Source organism: Calidris pugnax, unplaced genomic scaffold (genome assembly GCF_001431845.1).
Source record: "Calidris pugnax isolate Ruff unplaced genomic scaffold, ASM143184v1 scaffold144, whole genome shotgun sequence".
Lineage (NCBI taxonomy): Eukaryota > Metazoa > Chordata > Aves > Charadriiformes > Scolopacidae > Calidris > Calidris pugnax.
The window spans coordinates 88,543-108,272 of record NW_015090911.1 but is presented as its reverse complement, the minus strand read 5'-3'; the positions used below and the strand labels follow the sequence as shown (position 1 = coordinate 108,272).

The 19,730-nt window shown below is 52.6% G+C and overlaps 2 protein-coding genes across 2 annotated transcripts in view; one reads left to right on the top strand and one right to left on the bottom strand.

The window, feature by feature from the left end:
* NOL6 (nucleolar protein 6) overlaps positions 1-19,474 on the bottom strand; it is a 48,687-nt gene extending 29,213 nt beyond the window's left edge. Inside the window, exons 1-3 of the mRNA XM_014949367.1 lie at positions 19,338-19,474; positions 8,136-8,251; positions 112-428 (exon numbers count right to left, since the gene is read on the bottom strand). Coding sequence (XP_014804853.1) covers positions 112-428; positions 8,136-8,251; positions 19,338-19,474 — 570 coding nt within the window. The remainder of the gene's footprint in view (positions 1-111; positions 429-8,135; positions 8,252-19,337) is intronic.
* UBE2R2 (ubiquitin conjugating enzyme E2R 2) overlaps positions 19,391-19,730 on the top strand; it is a 53,325-nt gene continuing 52,985 nt past the window's right edge. Inside the window, exon 1 of the mRNA XM_014949379.1 lies at positions 19,391-19,649. Within this exon, the coding sequence (XP_014804865.1) occupies positions 19,473-19,649 (177 nt within the window). The 5' untranslated portion in view covers positions 19,391-19,472. The remainder of the gene's footprint in view (positions 19,650-19,730) is intronic.

Below are 19,730 nucleotides of genomic sequence, written 5' to 3'. Positions count from 1 at the left end.
CGCGCGTGGACCCCGCCGCCACGTGCAGCGCCGCGCACACGCCCCGGCCGCCGGGCGCCGCTCCCCATTGGTCGCGCGTTCCGGAACGAGGCTCCTATTGGTCGTCCTTGCCTTCCCGCCCCGCCCACGGAGCCGAGCGCCTTCGCGGCAGGTCGTGCTGGGAGCGCCGCGTTTTGCGGCAGTTGCGCGGCGCTGCTTGACGGCAGCGTCGTTTCCGCCCCGGATGGCGGTGAGGAGAGGGGGGTCTCCCCCGGGCGGCCGGCGCCGACTCTGGGGTCTGTGGCGGGGCAGCGAGCCAGGTTCCTCCCGCTGGGGTGCCTCCTCCTGCCTCAGGCCTCCAGCTGGGCCTCCCCAGACTTCCTCGGGCCTTCCCCAGCCCTTGGCTGGGATGGTGCGCCGAGCTGCCCCCCGCCGCCTGTCCTGACGGCCTGTAAGCCAGATTCACAGCTTTTAACCCCAAAGCTGCAGTTCTCGGGGCAGCCCGGTGAGGGTGCCGCAAGCCGGCTCGCCCCGCAGGACGAACTCAGCCTGGAACCGGCATTACCCTAGGGACCAGGGCCTGCCTGCTGTGCCTCTTGGGGACCCTGGTTTAAGCGGCACTGCGTTTTTCACATAGTGTGCTAAAGGGACCTTAAAATAATTGTAGGGTGGGGAGGGGCGATGAAGTATATCAGAGTTTAATAAACATACCAGACTCCAGTTTTCAGCCTGGCTTGGGGCTGTTTGTGGGGGTTTGGTGGGTAACCAGCACATCAGCTGGGCTCAGAGCAGCTGATGCCAGCTGTATCTAAACAATAGTAGTAGTAAAATAAGCTGCAGTTTGCACAATACATATGATTCTGACAAAAAGCTGGAAACCCACCCCTCTCTGTTTTTGAGCCTCAGGAGGCTCAGCAGTAGAGAGGTGTGTGCCTTCCAGTGTGAGGATTTTTGAACAACGCTGCGTTACTCGACGTTTTCGAGACGATCTGAAGACAGAGTAGCATTTCCTGCACCCAGAGAAGAGCTTTATTTTCCAACGCAGTCGGGCTGGAGGCAGCGCAGCCAGGTTGATCCTGGGCAGGGCAAGCGTGGAGCTGCCTGTACACCACAGAGCTGGGCTCTGGTATTTCGTGATTAATCGGGGTAGACATCTGGTACGTGCCCTGCAGAGAGCACAAAGCAAAGCCACGGCAGCCTGACCTGCCTTGGCCAGCTACCATAGGGGCTGGAACAGGCACCATGAGAGGGGCTGGGCCAGCAGCTGCCCGTCTGTGGATTGCCAGAGTGGGGAAATAACATTTATATGTGCCTTTACATATATATCCCTTTACAGAAACACCTCTGAACCCCAGGTCTTACTGGATTTGGGTTGTCAGGCTATTTAAAAGCCCGATTCAAGCCAATGTGTGTTCCTCAACGGAGGACACGGGTTTGGGACTCAGGTCTAATTTCAGTTCTGTTTCTAGCTCTTTGACTGGCTTTTGCATAACTGTAGACAGTTGATAATTCATTTCTCTGCACCCTACCATGGAACAGGGGGGGTGTTATGACTCCGGTGAGACTGTCCTTCTGCAGAAGGACCCTGCTCTGGGATAGTAAACCAAGCCTGGAGTGTGTCTTCTCCATGCCAGGTCCAAATTTTTCTCCCTGAACCCCGGCCACCCCTCAGGTTCTTTTTCCTGCACTGTAGGAATGCTGTAATGAGGATCTCTTCAAGAGCAAATGCATTGGCATGATGAGGGGCCTGAAGCATCTCCCTTATGAGGAGAGGCTGAGGGACTTGGGTCTTTTTAGTCTGGAGAAGAGAAGGCTGAGGGGGGATCTGATCAATATTTATAAATACTTAAAGGGTGGGTGTCAAGAGGACGGGGCCGGTCTTTTTTCAGTGGTGCCCAGGGATAGGACAAGAGAAAATGGGTACAAACTTGGATATAAGAAGTTCCATCTAAACATGAGGAGGTACTTCTTCACTTTGAGGGTGGCAGAGCCCTGGAACAGGCTGCCCAGGGAGGTGGTGGAGTCTCCTTCTCTGGAGACATTCAAAACCCACCTGGACAAGTTGCTGTGCAACCTGCTGTGGGTGGACCTGCTTTGGCAGGGGGGTTGGACTAGATGATCTCCAGAGGTCCCTTCCAACCCCATGTGATTCTGTGTTAAGAGAGAGGGTAGATCTCGTATCCATCCTGAAGGTAGACGTAGGAATTCAGAGAACTCCCCAGTGAATTGGGCTGAGCTCTGTCCCCCACACACAACCCCAAAGCCAAATCAGCCCACTGCTCGTGGGCTGCACTGGTGGGAAATACAGGTTTGGGGAAAAATAAGCAGGCTGGGTATTGGAGAGAAAAAAAGAAAAAGGTCTTTGCTGCATCTGGCTTGTGAGGGAGCAGGGCAGGCTGTCACCCTTACCTCTGCCAGGGAAAGCAGAGCAACGCCACCTCCGCTGGTGCCCGTGCCTGCCCAGCTTTCACCCTGCAAGAGCCCGTTTCCACGTGCTGCCACTCCCCGGCATCTGCCTGGGAAATCACAGTACCCAGCTCCTGTTCCATGCCAGGCATCGTTTCTATTCCCAAAAAAGGCTGTTATCACCCTGTGTGTCACCTGTCCCCAGCTGGGCACGGCCACCAGCGTCATTGCCAAGAGCCCCCTCAATACCCCATGTTCGTGATATTAACAACTTCCACACAGAGAAACCTGCTGAAAGCCAGGTCTGAGCTTTGTGTCACCAGGGGACTGTGACTCCTGCAGGGGGGTGTTGGGCTCCCATTTTCCAAGGTCAGTCTCCCAAGAGCTGAGCTGGCCCATTGTTATATTTGGGGACCACCTCCTGCTCGCAGACGCTTGCAGCGGGGACAGGGGTGACAGCTGTAGGTATGAGACCAGGCTGCTGGTCCTTGTTACTGCTCATTGCAGCTCCTGCCCGGCTGCTGCATCTCAGCCTCTCTCAATCCCAGCCACCAGCAGCAACACCCCCAGCCCTCTCCAGAGCATCCCAGGAGAGGATTTTTGCTCACTGTAACCTCCAAATCGCTTCTTCCTCCACCTCAGCGGCTCAGGTTGGGTACCACGGGCTGCCCCTCAAGGCAGGGAGATGACCCCCTACAAACCTGTGCATGCACTGCCCTGCACTCCTGTGTGTCCCAGGTTTTCTCCAAAATTCACTTCCAGTTAGCGTAGATGTTTAACTCCTGTCTGGTTTTGCAAGTAATTCTTGTGCACAGCCCCAGTGACTCGGCTGAGTACGAATCACAGCATGAGCTCCTAACTTGTGAGGCATTTGTCCTCTGTGTTCCCAAAAGAAACAGCCCCTTGGCCAGAGGAGCTCCTGTTTCTCCCCTTTCCCTCCCACCCCCAACAGGACCAGGAGCACTCGTGGTCCATCTCTGCTCCTCTCCCCCTTCCCAGTTCATCGTGCCCCATCTTCACCATGCCGCACTGTTCCCCGAGACGTGATTCACTGCCCGACACCTCCGAGGGCTGTGGGCACACCTGCGGTGCCGGGCTGACCTCTGATTTAAGGTGAGGGTAATTACAGCCCTGCACAGGATTTTTAGGAGGGCTGGGAAAACCAGTCTGGTCATCCCTGGTCCCGAGGTCACATCCCTGTGCTGCTTGAGATCAACAGGAGAGGAGGGACTCGAGCACTTGGGGAATAACTGGAAGGTCCAAGGTGGGTCGCCCATTGTGAAACCCCTCAGCATCCCCCTTTAGCCCCTGGGGTGTAACGCCTGGCCACGGTGGCAGAAAGGCTCAGGGTCTGGCCCCAGGGGGGCTGAATAACGGCCTGCCACCCCCCAGCACCTTCATCCCCCAGCTTCCCAGCAAAAGCACTCACCCCATAGCCTCCAGGATGGGGCATGTGCACACATACACACACACACAGAGGAATACAGCTTTGGAGTCCTCAACACAGAAAGGACATGGACCGGCTGGATCAGGTGCAGAGGAGGGCCATGAAGATGATCAGAGGGATGGAGCACCTCTCCTGTGAAGACAGGCTGAGGGAGCTGGGATTGTTCAGCCTGGAGAAGAGAAGGCTCCGGGGAGACCTTATAGCAGCCTTTCAATACCTGAAGGGGGCCTATAGAAGAGCTGGGGAGGGACTCTTTGCCAGGAGGTGTAGTGATAGGACAAGGGGAAACGGTTTTAAATTGGAAGAAAAAAGATTCAGATTAGATCTCAGGAAGAAATTTTTTACTATGAGGGTGGTGAGACACTGGAACAGGTTGCCCAGGGAAGTTGTGGATGCCCCATCCCTGGAGGTGTTCAAGGCCAGGCTGGATGGGGCTTTGAGCAACCTGGTCTGGTGGGAGGTGTCCCTGCCCATGGCAGGGGGGGTGGAACTCGATGATCTTTGAGGTCCCTTCCAACCCAAACCATTCTATGATTCTATGATTGTACATACATACGTGCACATACACACACACAAACACTTATACAACTGCACATGCATCCACACAGATGAACACATAGATATATACACACACACCCCTACTCACACACATGCCTCTAGACAGACATGCACACACAGGCATGCACATGCGTGCACACATAAACACATGCACACGTGTAGATACGCACATACACATGTACACATACGCCTGTCTCTTCCAACCTAAACCATTCTGTCATACACACGCACATGCACACACACATATGCACACACACCTCTTACACACCCCTACATGTGCATATGTACACACACACATATGCACACACAAATACACGTATGCACACACATGCAAACCTACAGACACACACCTACAGACACACGGACCCCCACATGCACTCACACACACAGAGGCACAGCAAGAAGCTGCCAGGGGGGCCTGGGGAGGTGGGGGTGCCGGGGGGCATTAGAGGGACTGGGGGGCACCAGGGCAGGTTTCTCCCTGGACGTGTCACCCTGGGGTAGCTGGGAAGCCTGGCCAGCCCTGCAGCAGGGCCAGTGACGCCTTTCCCAGAACAGGTTATTTAATAAAGTATTTCAGCACCTAGTGAGTCATTAATTACGCCCCATCCTACAATGCTAATACTAATACTAAAAAAGGATTTTATAGCATTCCACACCTTCTGCCTGCCCTCGCAGGCATCACGCACCTCCCACCATACCACCTTGCCCCAAGAGCCACAGTGTGGTCCCAGCTGCCCACCCACTGCCAGGTTCCCTCTTCTGTCCACGTTTCATTCCCACGTCTTGGAAACCCCTGGGGAATCTGAGGAATCCTTCCCCTGACTACATCCCTAGGAATGTGAGGGATCCTAGTCCAGGTGAAGCCATTCCCAGCCAGTTTCTCACCAAGGGTGAGCATCCCCAAGCTCTATGTGCCATCATCTTCTTGGCATGGCATCCCAGAGCTCCTGCTTTCCTGAGAAGTGCCAATGGGTGGCAAGTTGGCATTAATGCACCCCTGGGGAAATCCCACATCAACACCAGCTATGCAGACAGGGCCATCAAAATTCAACAGTGACATCTTACAAAGGGCAAAACTCCCCAAAATAACGTGCATACTTCCTTTGAAACATTTACAATGCCATGACACAGCCCGTGACTACTGTCACACAGGTGGCCAAGCCAGCCAAAAATACCTTATCCTGTGTCCTACAAGGTCAACCCCAGGGCTCAGATTGTCCATGAACACCAACCCCAAGGCAGAAACCACAATCCATCCCCTCACTCCACACAAATGGAAATCACACATGGGCACGCAGCCCGCCACCCCACACCGGGATGAGCCAGGGTGACAGTCGGTATCCAAGTGCCAAAGCGCCCGGCTGCATGAGTGCCCTCCCTCCCTTTCAGCCAAACCCAACCTGTATGGTGCTGGGAAAACGTCAGCAGAGGTGATGATGATGATGGTGGTGATGATGACTTAATTGAAATCTTCAAGCACACTTGGCTCAGATTTAACAGCTCTAGCCCTTTTTTCATTTGTCCCAGCCCCGCCATTCCAGTCACTCTTTGAGACAGGTATGGTCCATCCTCACTCCCCCGGTGGGGAAGTGGAGGCAGGGCAGTGGCAGGGTCTGCCAAGGTGCAGGAAAGCTGAGTCAGAGCTGATATGGGCTTTTGGGAAACTCCCTCACAGTTCTCCATTTTGCTTTTGCTTCTCACAGAAACACAGATTATGCAACTGTGTTGTCTGTCTCTTTGCCAGATCCCTCCTCATTTGTTTTTAACCCATGGAGGCAGATTCATCCCCAGATGTGGGTGTTTAAGAGATGTTCTGGAATTTGGCAGCTCAGCTGGGAGAAGGAGAAAGCCCAAAGACTTCCTCTACTGGGAGAAAGATAGAGGGTGTGCTGAACCACATTACTACCCACCCGAGACTCTACACGAGAGGGTGCTACCAGAAACCAGCTTCAAAGCTCTTCCACTCCAAGAACATCTTGCAAAAGTATTACCCTGTGGGTGCTGAGGCTGCTCTCCTGGGCCTCCTTCTCCACAGGGATGAGTCCCAAGCATGCGGTCTCACCATACAGGGTGCTTTGGGGCTGGAAGGACAGAGGGGAGTACTCTGGCTTTGGGCTGGGATGAACCCCTATTTCCTGGCCCCTACAGCCCCTGCAAGCCTGCTCTGTGAGCTGGAGCTGTCATCTGCTGAGATCAGAGACGGCTTCCCCATCAGAGAAGACCCCTTGGGGGTCTATGTGGGGGTCCTTCCACCAAAACAAAAACTGGGCAAATATGCTTTGCTGCCCTTTAGTCTGGTGTGAGCTCAAAGAGTAGGAATCACCTGTCCTTGCTTAGACACCCAGGGTGTCTAAGGCTTAGACATGCCTCAAGGTGAGTCAGGGGAACATGAGGTGAGGTCAGCTGGTTCCAGAAAGTGCTGGAGGCTGCACAGGGAGCTGAGGGCTTTATGCTGTCTAACGTCCATGGGGTTCCAAAAATCCCACATGCCCAGACCAAGTGGTGACAGGCACCCTTGAGACTCAGCTGGATGCTTTTGCTTGGATACACCATCCTGCCCTGCTGTGGGTTACCAAGTCATGAGAAGGTGGCTTCCTGGCCCCCAGGTGATCAAACTCTGTCCTGAAACAGGCTGATTACTGCATTACATTTTTATGTTGGAGAGGAATGGCTCTGCTGTCATTTGGGGTTTCCTTTGCCTCCCTTGTGCCTGAAGTAGGAGGAAACACAAAGAGACAGATCCCCCAGGCAGCGGGTCTTGCAGTCTGGGTGAGGAGAGCAGCAGTGCCCAGGGGAGAAATAATGGGCACAGGACAATTTGAAGTCACCTGGGAGATGACTGACATCTTTCTTTGGGGCATTTTCCATTGATTTGCCTCTTAAGCAATCTGGGAGTGGGGTGAGGGTGGGGGGGTGTACCCAAGACTTATTATTAAAGGGATGGAGAAAAAAGGGAAAAAAATTTTAGATGGTCATAAGACCATAAGGTCTTTGTGTCCATAGGACGAACAGCTGTTCAAGGTGGGACTCTTCTGTCCCCAAAAGACATCCATGGGAAAGGTTATGGCAGAGCCTGCAAAATTACAAGAGGCAGAGTGTGGCTGGATAGAAAAGGACCACTCATCATCTTGTCCACCATGAGAATGAGGGCATAAAAAAAAGCTAGCAGGTGGCAGGATCAAAACAAGCCAAAGGAAATGATTCTGCACCCAAACAGGCCATTAGATTGGGCAGCTTTTTGTCACAGGATGTTGCAAATGCTTAAAATTTACTAAGCCTCAAAAATAACTAAACAAATTCATGGGAGAAAAATCTACTGAAGGAGTATTAAGTACAAGGACACCTCTGACTCAGGTAGTCTGAGTCACAACAAAATGTTGGAGGTTGAGGAAATATTCTGGGGAAGTATCACTTGTCCTTACACCCTTCCAAGGGTGGACTTCCACAAAGGCTAGACGGGCTGTTGGGGGACATTCCTATATTTAAGAACATAGAAGCACCCAGAACTGATACACGGCATCAGTTGTGATAAGCTTGTTACCTACTTGCATGATTCTGCCCCAAGATCTCCCTGCTGTGCTGTGCAAAGCATCTCCTGGAGGTATGGGGTACGGGGGGGGGGGACACAAGGCACCTGGCAGGTGGGGAAAGGAGATAGCACCCAGCAGGACCCGTGCAGGCAGGTCCCTGGAGATAGGGTGATAGCAGGGGAATCGCTCGATGCAGTGCCTTGATAGAGCACCAGCCGCCGGCTCTCGAGCCAAGAAACCGAGCCTGAAGGCCTCGAGATAAGTCGAGGGCAGACGGAAACCAGCCCATGACCAGGCAGTGAGAATTTCCAAATCTCCTTTTTCATTCCTGTGAGGCAGAAAAACAAGATAAAAAAGGAAAATACTCAAAACAACTAACATATAGACTGTGTGTGAGCCGACACAGGCAGGACGCAGGAACGACCACAGAACCGAAGCCGAAAGGCAAAACATGAATTTAATCTCAGTATGTCATAGATGGGGGAACCTTTGAAGCAGCAGCCGGGCAGAGGCACGCAAGCCAGGGATGGAGGCACCACGGAGCGAGAGAGGCCTTGATAGCGAGAGAGACAGTGACAGGGTGTCAGAACCCGGTGTTCTCACCGGTATTTCAGGCACTCAAGCAGGCGTAGTTTTCCACCGTGCTTTGATCTTCTCCGACAAGGGGGCAGGAATCTGAGGCACGGTCAATAAGGTGCCTCTAAGTCCATCACAGACCTATGTTATCTAAGTGCAGGTGTTCTACGTGTTGAGTACGTAAGACTAAACAACAATCAGACCGATATATGTGTTTTCCAACACCCCATGTGCGAGTCACTTGAGTGTGTTTACAACCCTCCTCACCCATCTTCCATCGCTTTCCCACCCCCTGAGCAGGCTCAGCCCAGCCTGGCCACCCCAGGCCCAGCTGTGGGGTCAGGCTCTGAAGGTGTGAGCACCTGCAATGTCTTCATGGTCTTCATGACCAAGATGCCTTGAGAGGTGGATGGTGAAAGCACCAGCAGGAGCAGGATTCAGAGTCATCCCAACAGATGGTAGCACCTTTCCATCTTTTGGGCTGTGTCTATGAACGAGTCAAGCCCTCTGCCACCAAAATAGCTTCCAGGTCTTAAAATCATCCATTAACCCTACATTACTGTGCATCCACTGAATGGAAAGAATACCATCCTCACACCAAGGGCATTGCAGAGCGTTACCATCTCTCTCTCTGTGTGCAAAGTGTCTCCTGTGCAGCCAGTGCCAGTTAGCAATGAGTCTTCCAGGCTTGGGTCTTGCTCTGCAGCCATCTTCGATGTCAATAAAACACTGCTGGCCACATAACCAACTGGATGCCCACGAAACAAGGTCAGTAAGTGAGAAGCCTCTTGTTTTCTCCTGCTTTGCCAAGACTTTGGAGTGTCACAGGTTATATATATTCCCATGTCCTACGCTCTGAGAGCCCGGGATGAAGTATTGCTTGCATTTTTTTCTATTATTTATTAATCATCAGATTATTAAGAGTAACAGCAGGGTATTTTCATTGTGCTCTTTTATCAAATCCTCTGACAGCTTTGGTGAATTTTTAGACAGCAAGTAGATATGAAAGTAGCATAAATGTATATATATTTCATATATATGTGAAAGATGTGATGTCGATGAGTGTAAACAAAAAGGAGGGTAAGGTAGCAGAATGAATGCCACAATATTTTCACATATATGAAAAAAAAAAAAACAAACAAAAAAACAACAGAAAAATTCCTTATGATCAAGTCAAGCTTGAAAATGGGTTTGGAAGGAGCAGCTTTATACTGTTAGACGAGAAGCTAGGAACAATGTTATTAAGCCCTCCCTTCTAATTTCTTTTGCTCATAAGTGATCAGGTAAATGAAAACATGTCTCACTCTAGGGAAAAACTCTGCATTTCTGAAGTTGAGCACGTGTTCTGCTGCTGAGAGAAGGATCTCAGTGCCCTGGCAATGCTCACTAGTGCTGCACTTAAAGAAAAAAAAAAAAATTAAAAATGGATGCCGAGAGAAGAACATGCTTGAGATGGAGAAAAGCTTTTATACAAGTTGTGCAGCATTCGTGGTATTTTGGCTGCTTCTATGCAATGAGGATTGGTTCCCTGTGAGGTGCTTGCTGCTTCCTCCAGTTCCCATTTTGCAGCCCCTGCTCCATACGTTTTCCATGTGGAGGGAGATGCTTTCGGGCCTCCACCCCACGGGGGCTTCCCTGCTTTGCCCCACTCACACCCCTCTCACACCAGAGGGGCAGCAGGAAGAGGGAAATAGCTAAAACTTGCCTTTTTAGGTCTCTCCCGCCAGCTGGCAAATACTTTCAGCTTTGTTTTCTTCCCCAGGTCTAGAGCAAGGAAAGGTCCTTAGATCATCTCAGAGATATGGGAGAGCACAGACCAGACAGGACCAGGCTGCAGCCAGCTCTTAAACTCCCTGCCTCCTACTCTTGTAGACCCTTGGGAATCTGCGTGAAGACAAAAGAAACCCATTCAAGATAAAATCCCTGGCTGATGGTTGGGGCAGCACCAGAGCCTTCTCCACCTTTAAAGCTGGGATGCTCCTGCACAGAGGACTGGCCCTGATGCACACCCAGATGCAAGCGTGCAGCCTGGTGCTGGCTCCCTTTGTGCTCTGCCAGCCCTTGAATCGACAGCCAAGGTTCAGAAAAGAAGAATAACCCACCCTACAGACCAGGCAGAGGATGCTGAGATGTGCTGGATGGCACAAGGACATGGGGTGTACCAAACCAACCATGCATTGAGAGCTTCAAGGTGGTGTGGCCAAGGAGTTTCTTGCAGGATGGAGAAGCATGTGGGTAATTAATGGAAATCTCCTGGCAGATAAACAAGCCTGGAGGAGGTTTACCTGGCCCTGGGGGTGGCTGTAGATGGGGATTGAGATGTTGGCATAGCAAGGCACTGAGGCACAGCAGCTACAGGGCACAGCCACCCTCTGCTCTATCCACAGCTCCCCCAGGGACCCTCTCACAGAGCTGAGCCCTCCAGCCACAGCCACAAAAACAGGGCAGGGAAATAACTGGTATTGCCCCAGGGTCTACAACAGGGTGCTGGTGAAGCAAAAGGGACCAGCAAGGGGTGGCTGGAGGGGACATGGATGCAGGGGAACTGGTGGAGCTGAGAAGCAGACCTTCAACCTCCACCTACTGGCCCCTGAGCCCTCGTCCCTGCAGGGTGGCGTTGAGTTGCTCATACCCTCCTTTCTCCAGGAGGACAAGTGAGCATCTCTCTTGGACAACACTGGAGGGTTTTGGCCTTGTGAAATCAGACCAGTGGGTTTCTGGTTGTTTTTACCCAGACCCCTTAGAAGCTCTTCCCAAGTTTCCACAGGATGGCAAGCCCCAGGGTGGAGATGACTGCACTGCTCAGTGCGTTCAGGCCAAGCTGTGAGGCTTCTCCAGACTTGTTTGCCTGTCTGTGAAATTTGCATTAATTACTCTCCTGGTGATTCAGGCTCCTGCAGAAAAGTTCAGCCTCCTGCTTACCATGCTCAGGCACACAGAGGAGTTTGCAGGGCTGATGTAACGGTGTTCCTCTCTATCCAGCCCAGTGCTGCTGAGCAGGAATTCACACCCACCATGGTGTGGTTTCCAGAGCTCATAGCCTACCTGTGCCTACAGATGAATGAGACATTGCATTGACCACATGAACCCTCTAAGCAGTTCTTTCAGAAGAACATCTCATTGACGGGGGGGGGTTAGATTGGAAATGAGAAAAAAATTCTTCACTGAAAGGGTTGTCAAGGATTGGGAAAGGCCACCCAGGGAAGTGGTTGAGTCACCATCTCTGGAGGTTATTTAAAAATACAACATGTAGATGTGGCACTTAGGGATATAGTTTAGTGGGAATTGGCAGTGTTAGATTAAGAGTGGGACTCAATGATCTAAAAGGTCTTTTCCAACCTAATGATTCTATGATTCTATGATTTTTATAGGAGGCTGGAGGTGGAGGCTCTAAGGGAACATCTCCTGCTCCATACCATCTCTGGACCTCCTGACCCAAGTGAGTCTCTCTGCTGTTCAGCCACCCAAGCCAGTTGGCTGTGCCTGGGGCTTGGTGCTTACACTGCAGTTTGGTTTCCTTTCTCTGAATCTGTTCATATTTGTTGTGGGAAGGGTCATGAAAAGGCCAAATTCAGCCTCAGCAAAACAAGATCCATCTCAACTCACTTGGCCCTCCCTCTGTTTCCTAATAGACACTCTTCTTTGTGGTCGGTTTTCAGGGCCCTGGGCAGGACCTGCACTGTGCATCTTCAGCTAAGCCTGGCTGGCCGTGCATTTTAATGGAGCTGCTGGCAGAAGATGACTGCATTGCTGCTGGAGACCAGCCCAGGGAGACCACCAGAAGTACGGCAGTGAGCGAGAGCACTTGTAAGCTCAGCTGATAGCAGCTCATAATACACTGGAAGTGAAAGGTCCCGGCCCGGCACAGATCATGGTGTTGATGTGCACCCAGTCCCTGAACCAGGAGTGGTGGGAGACCCAGAAAAGTTTCATCCTCCCCCTCACTCACCTCCTGCAAAATTCTGTCCCATCTCACCATGGCTTCTGCCCAAATACAAGAAGCCTGCTGCTCTGAAGCTAAAACCAGGATCTGAGGGACTCACTCATGAGTCCCACCAGCTCATGAGGGCTGCTGCTGCTGTGTGGGTTCCAGCTCCTTCACCCCGCTGCCAGTGGCTCAGCCCCAGGAATGGGGACAGCCAGCAGTCCCTGCTGGAGGGTCACCCACTCTCAAGGGAAGGACCGTCCTGCAGAGCAGAGGTGAAACTGAAGCACTGGGGATGTCAGCTGAGGTTCTTGCCTCTCCCAGACACAGCCAGGGTCCAACACCACCTCAGGCCAGTGATGCTGACAGCTGGGCTATCTCAGCCACACTGTAATGCTTGAGACAGGGACACTGTGTGCACCAAGAATAACCTGAAACACCAGTCCCTGACACAGAAACTGGCACCAAATGATACGGATATTTCAGTTACAGCCCCATCAATAAAGCAGTACATCCCCCAGACTGCTGCTTTGGAGGGTGACAACAGTCCCTCCAGGCTTCAACAGAAATGGGATCAGGAGCCCCTGAGGACCACAGCACGTACCACCGCTGCTGTGTGCAGCTGGAGGATTGTCCCTGTAGCTGGCAGGTTGAACAGGCTCAGATATTTCTGCACGCTGAGCCCAGAACGGGAGGCGTAAGATGACCTGAACAGTTGGTTACACAAACTCTTTGGAAATGCAAACCACTGTCTGACAGGCATAAGGTCACAGCCCGTCACCCTCCCCAGGCCCTGGAATCACAGCTGAAATAGCATTGTAATGCGCTTATAATTTATTCATCAGCTGAATGAGAGCAGCAGCAGGCATTTTGATGGCACTCTTTTATCAAACCCCTGGCATGGACTTCATCCATTTTAAAAGAGCAAACTAGAGTAGAAAAGGGGAAAAGAAAAAAAAAAAAAAGAAAAAAAAAAAAAAGAAAAAAAAAAAAAAGAAAAAAAAAAAAAAGAAAAAAAAAAAAAAGAAAAAAAAAAAAAAGAAAAAAAAAAAAAAGAAAAAAAAAAAAAAGAAAAAAAAAAAAAAGAAAAAAAAAAAAAAGTAAAAGAAAAAAAAAGAAGGACGACTTTATTCCATTCAAATTTAAACAAGCAGGAAAAAGAGCAAATCAAAATAAAGTTTAAAAAAACTCCACTAAAGATTTTTTTTTCCTCTTCATTTTTCTTCTGCTTTGTTCTGAACCTTTCAAACTTTGCATTTCTCTGCTGGTGGCTACTTTGATGCAGGAGGCTCCCATTAACCCAGATGCTGCTGACTGATGCTCAAAAGCATCTTCTCATCCCTGTGCTGAGTTCTGCCTGAGGACTGGCTTGCCCCATTTTTAGGTGAAAAAGAGCCAAAAGGTGAATGGCGGACAAACTTTAGTTCTCAAAGACTCGCAGTTGCTTCCCTTGAGGCATGCTCTGCTCCCCAGATACAGCAACCTATATAGGTGCCAGTGTGAAGGCCAGGACTCTTGTACGCCCATTCTCTTTTTTGGGAGGTGAGGATCGGCCCGTGCAGTAATGCTGCGTTGCTCACCTGGACAGCACAGCAGATAATTGCACTTTGATTTCCCTTGTTAAATGCTCAGGGAGTTTTGGGGGGAAATCAAAATCTTTCCTTGGCAACAAGCATTAGTACCTGGGCTGAGATCCATCACCCTGGTGCTTCTCTGCCCTCCAGTACTGAGGTATCTGGTACAAATAATAGATGTAACCCCAGATTCCTCTGTCACTGGTTCCTCCAGAGCTGAGAAACCAGCCTGCAAAGCCCAAAGTGGTGTTTCCCCTCAGCCCACAGGCAGCCTGTTCTACTCTGGTGGGAATGATGGGCTGCCAACAGTAGTATGGGCTTGGATGGAGATCTGCATTCAGCCTGGGCACCAGCACGTCTGGAAGGAGATGGAAGAAATAATCCTGGCCCCTCCCTCTATCTTCCATATCCCCATAATGGTCTGGACAAGAAGAAATGGGATGAGATCCAGGCTGGGGGGGCACCCACCAGCTTTCTAAAAAGGAGGTGAGCTGAGCCCAGAGACATGTTGACCTAGGAGGAAGTGAATCTCCACTTTGGGCAGTTTGAAGGACAAATATTAAAGAACTGGTTGGGCAAATATGTCTTGGGCTGCTATGGGCAAATTGAAACTGCCTTGGGGCAGGATGGTGATGAGGTGGACTTCCAGATGTGCTGCACTGCTTCATTACAGCCCAAGGAATAGCTGTTGGTGGTTGGAGTTACAAGGGGTTCCTGGTGGGGCTTTAAGTGGTTTGTAGGGGTCATGGACAGAGCTCCTACCCTCTCCCTGATCTTCTCCATCACAGGAGCATCCATTTGATGTGCCACTAGTGAGACAGTGTTGAAGTCCAGCCCAGAGTCCCCAGGATCCCTACCAGTGCCTTGCCAGAGCAGAGGAGTAGGGAGGAGGCAGCAGGAGAGGAGATAGTCTTGTCTTTTAGCCCAGGCGACTCCGGTTCCCTAGGGGAAGGAGCAGATGTCTGATCCTTTGAGCCACTCAAGAAAGAAATTGGATAAAGCACTGAAGAATATCACGCGAGATCATCCTGCCCCAAGAACAGAGTCACATAGGTGGGACCTGCCCCACCTTCCCACCTCTTGTCCCCTCTCTCTGCCAGCTCACAGGGCAGTAAACCTCTAATGTGACATCAAGATGCCATTTGCATTTTCAAAGCTTCTGCTGTTGCTAAGCAGAGGAATCACCTCTCAGTTTGTCATCCTGCATGAATGCAGCTCACAGGAAGGAGGAAAGAGAAGAGGAAGAGAGATATTAAAAATAGATGATGAGAACAAAGCAGAAAGGACTTGAAGTTTTCATCTTAGATTTACATAAGGCATTAGTGGCATCTTGAGGTCCACTTTACAGTGACACGTTCTGCTGCCAGGGGCTGAATTGATGGCATGTGTAGCATCCTCCTCTCCTGGAGAGGCTTGCCCTTCCTGGAGCCATGTGTTCCTACACCAGCCCCTATTTCTTGTTCTCTGAGCCCAAAGAACAAACCGATTCCTTCAGGTGAAACCAAAATTGGTGATGAGGAGGGAACAAAATGGCTTGTGGCACAGCACACCCCACGGACAGCCCTGCGCGCAGGCAGGCAGTGACCATCCATGGGAGGGCAGCTAAAGGAGGAGGAGGAGAAGGCTTCAGCCTTTCATTGCAGGATATTGGAGCTGACTAGAAGGGAGAAATGCCGTATGTTAAATCAAAAAGTTAGGTCCATCTTGGGGCAGAGTGGGCCAAGGGAAGGGGGCACTAGGCCAACCAGCTGAGCTTCCCTGGGAGCATGAGCAGAAATGCAGGCAGGAGCCCTGGAGGGGGCTGCCTGGGCTTCCAGGTGCTCTGTTGCTTCAACAGCTTTTATTTTCCATGAGCAGCGTATGCTTTTGTCAGAGAGAGGGGAAAAAAAAATTAGGGGCGAAAAAAGACCAATATTCTCTTTAAAAAGCAGGCCTGATGAAAAATTTCAACCTGCCCTATTGAATACACCAGGGCTTTCTTTACTTTCTGCCTTGCATGATTACCTCTTTCGTTAACATTCGAGGCAGGCAGCAGGCGGAGATAAGTCCTGAATAGCTCCAAACTTTGCTTCTCCCATCTCTCCCAGTGTTCAGACAAAGCCCGCTCTGGAGGCTGGCTGCAAGGAACGGGGTTCCCATTGACACAGAAATAGGGGCAGCTCAATCCCAAAAGGGCTTGGCTCCCGCCTGTTCCATCAGCCCAACATTTTCCTCCGAGCCGTGTGGTGAGCTGGGACACCACATTAATGGAGCAGAGCAGGCAGGTCCCTTCCTGGCTGGTATCCATGAGGAAGGTCACAGTGTGGCCCTGCAGGTTGGATGCCTCATTAAACTCATTAGCAGTGAACATGGGGCAGCACGTGGAAGGGCAGCTGGAAGAGAGCACTGGATCTCGGGCCTTTGGGAATGGTGGCCATGGCATTAAACCTGGGTGTTTGGGAGGTGGGGATGGAGGTGTGAATGGGGCTGATAGGGTTTGCGGAGCAGGGAGCAGGAATGAGCAGCTGGGACTGGGCTCTTGGGACTGGGAAGGGCTGGGATGAAGCCAAAGATGCATTGCTGACACCCATTGCAGGGCTGGGTGGGATGTGGTGGGCAGAGGTAAAGTGCTTTCTCTCTCCTGGAGGAAGCGCCGCTGAGCGCATCATGTCTGGAACCCTCCCAGATGTGGCCCAGATGTTGAAGCCAAAGAAGATTGTCCAAACCCAACAGTGATGGAAGTACCTGCCACCCAGGAAGTCTGGCACCAAAGTCAGAGCTTGGCTCCTGCCCACATGTCCTGCCCATCAGCTTGATCCCGTATTGACCAAACATTATGTCCATCAACCCAAGACTCTGGTAGGAGCTTTATCTCCTACCAGAAAACACACCCAGCATGGTACAACACAGCCGCCAAGGAGCTCCTCCAACCAACAGCACTTTGGCCATGCAAGCGTTTGTGATGCTGCCATCCAGCCCCCGGGCTGAGGATGTGGGAGCAGAATTAAGCAGCTTTCTGTAAATATGACTCGCTCCAGGGTGGTAAGAAGCGAGCGATGGCGGGTGACCTGTGCCTGTGCGTACAGAAACACACACCCTTTCACAGCACAGCCCGGGCAAGCCGGGGATGGAGGAGGGATGTTCCTCCAGATTCCCTCCATGGCAGTGAATGAGAGCTCAGCCCAGCCCACGACAAAACCCGTGCCAGTCTCTGCAGGGACAGTTTCTAGGGCCAGTTGGGATTTTGCAAGGGCCTGTCCCCCTGACGTGTCAAGCTGGAGTATTTAGAATCATAGAATCATTTAGGTTGGAAAAGACCTTTAAGATCACTGAGTCCGAGTGAGTACAGCCTGTAGGCACTTGCACGCCCTGGACTGGGTACCAGTACTGGCTCTGGAACATCTTTGGAGAAGGTGATGGGGGTCTCCTTGGGGCAAGCCCAAGAGGCAGGAGGAGGGCAAGCAGAGCAGCTACAGTGATGAACAGGAGGATGCTTTGCTCGCCACCGGCCGACAGCAAATTGGTCCTGGTAACAGCTGGTGCACAGGGAAAACCATCTGCGTCCTGCTCTCCTCCCTGGGCAAGGGTCTGGAGAAGGAGTGGTGGCTGCCAAGTGCCAGGTAGACACTTCAAGGTCCATCTGTAGCACAGGCTGTCCCAGCCGCATGGTCCCCCACCAGTGCAGGGAGCTCCTGCTGTCAGACCTGTGCCTTCAGGAAAGTCCATGGCTCTGGAAAAGGAGGTTGGTCTAAATGGTCACCCATGCCCATGGGACTGCTCAGGATGGGAAAGCAGTGAGAGGTGACAGAGGGAACAGAGAGGGTCAAAGCTATGCAGGGATGTGGAGATGATGGGACGGACCATCCAACCTGTTTCTCCAAGGAGCGGGAGCCTCTGGGAGGTGGACTAAGCCCTGTCACGTGCAGAAGGATGGAGGAAATGCCAAGCAGAAATGGGTTCCAAGATATCACAAACATGAGGTGTCCAAAGAATCCCATACCTTTCTACGCGGTAACTCCTGTTATTGTCTAAAATAAATGTCCTGCCCCTCTGAACGTCACCGAGTTGGTGGATGGAGCAACACCCCGCAGCAGCGAGTCCCACATCCCATGAAATAAGTGTTCCCTGCTGTCGGTCCCTGCCGTCTGGACTGCCCCTGCTGGCTCTCCCCTGGTTCCTGCTGTCCTCCATCGCTTTCTTCATCTAATTCATTCCTAAAGTAAATCAACTCCTCAATCCTCCTCTCTATACAAGCAGCAGCATCTTAGGGTCTTTCCATCATTCCACCCCAGAGAGCAGTGATTTCCTTCAGACACCCCCAGTGTTTTTGGAGGGGGACGGGACGGGACGGGGCGGGACAGGACAGTCAGAACTCGTCGTCAGAGCCTCAGAGTTATTTAAATTATTCCTGCTAGAACCGCCTGAGTTCTTCAGTCGGAGGAACAACGCTTCAGCCTCGCCCCGTCAGGGCTGTCACCTCCTCGTTATTTCCCCTCTTCCGGGTGACATTAAGGGGTCCGGCTTCCACCCGCAACCCCCCTAACTCCCCCCCGCCGCCCGCCGTCAGGCTTCCAAGGGGGAAGCGCAGGATCCGCGCCCCCTGGGGCTGCGCTGTCTGTCCGTCCGTCCGTCCTCCCGGACAACCGCTCCGTCGCTTTTTCCTTATTTATTTTTTTTTACAACGAATAATATTGGGGTTGTGCGTGGAGGCCACGCTCACGGGTGGATGTACCTCGCTTCCCCCCCTACCCCTTGCAAACTGTTCTCCCTTTCCCCGCACCGGGGAACAGGAGAAAGGCTCGAAATTGCGTTTTTTTTTTTTTTTTTAAATGCCTGTAGGACCTCGCGTGCCCGTGGAAACACGTGAAAATACACACCCCCACACACAGAGACACAACCCCGTGGGAGGGGAACGGGGCGGGGGGTGGTTGTTGGGGGGGGTGTGTGTGTGTGTGTATAACTGTCCCTGTCCCCCCCGCTCCTGCTGCGTGGGAGTCGCTGCGGGATTCTCAGGGGGCGCGGGGTCACGCACGGCCACTGGTCAAAAAAACAACCCTTTGTACAAAAAAAAAAAAAACCAAAACAAAAAATCGGGCTTTTTTGTCACCGTAGTTGTCTGGCAGCGTGGGACGCCCGTGCCCCTCCGCGCCTTTCCTCCCGTGGGGCCGGGTCGCGCCGAGGTGGGGGTGGGCGAGAGACCGGGGGAAGCGGCCTGAAGCTCCGCCCCCCAACCCCCTCCAACACGCGCGCGCGAGTGGTGGGCGCGCTGCCCCTTTAAGGGCGCCGGTGGGGGCGTGGCCCGCGGCGGGGCGTGGCGCGGCGCGGCGCGCTGAGGTCAGCGGCGAGCGGGGCGCCGTCACAAAAGGAAGTGGCGGCGGCGGCGGTGGCCGTCAGCGCGGGGAGGGGCGGGGGGCCCGCGGGGCAGCGGCGGCGGCGGCAGAGACAGCGGGAGCTCCGGGTCGGCGGCGGCGGTGGGGGGGGGCGTGGGCCGCGCCATGGCCCAGCAGCAGATGAGCAGCTCGCAGAAGGCGCTGATGCTGGAGCTGAAGTCGCTGCAGGAGGAGCCGGTGGAAGGCTTCCGCATCACCCTGGTCGACGAGTCCGACCTCTACAACTGGGAGGTGGCGATCTTCGGGCCCCCCAACACCCTCTACGAGGGGGGATACTTCAAGGTATGGGCACCCCCGCCTCGTCTTGCCTCGCCTCGCCGCCCCGCTGGGCCTCCCGCCGACGGCGGGGCCTGCACACCCCAC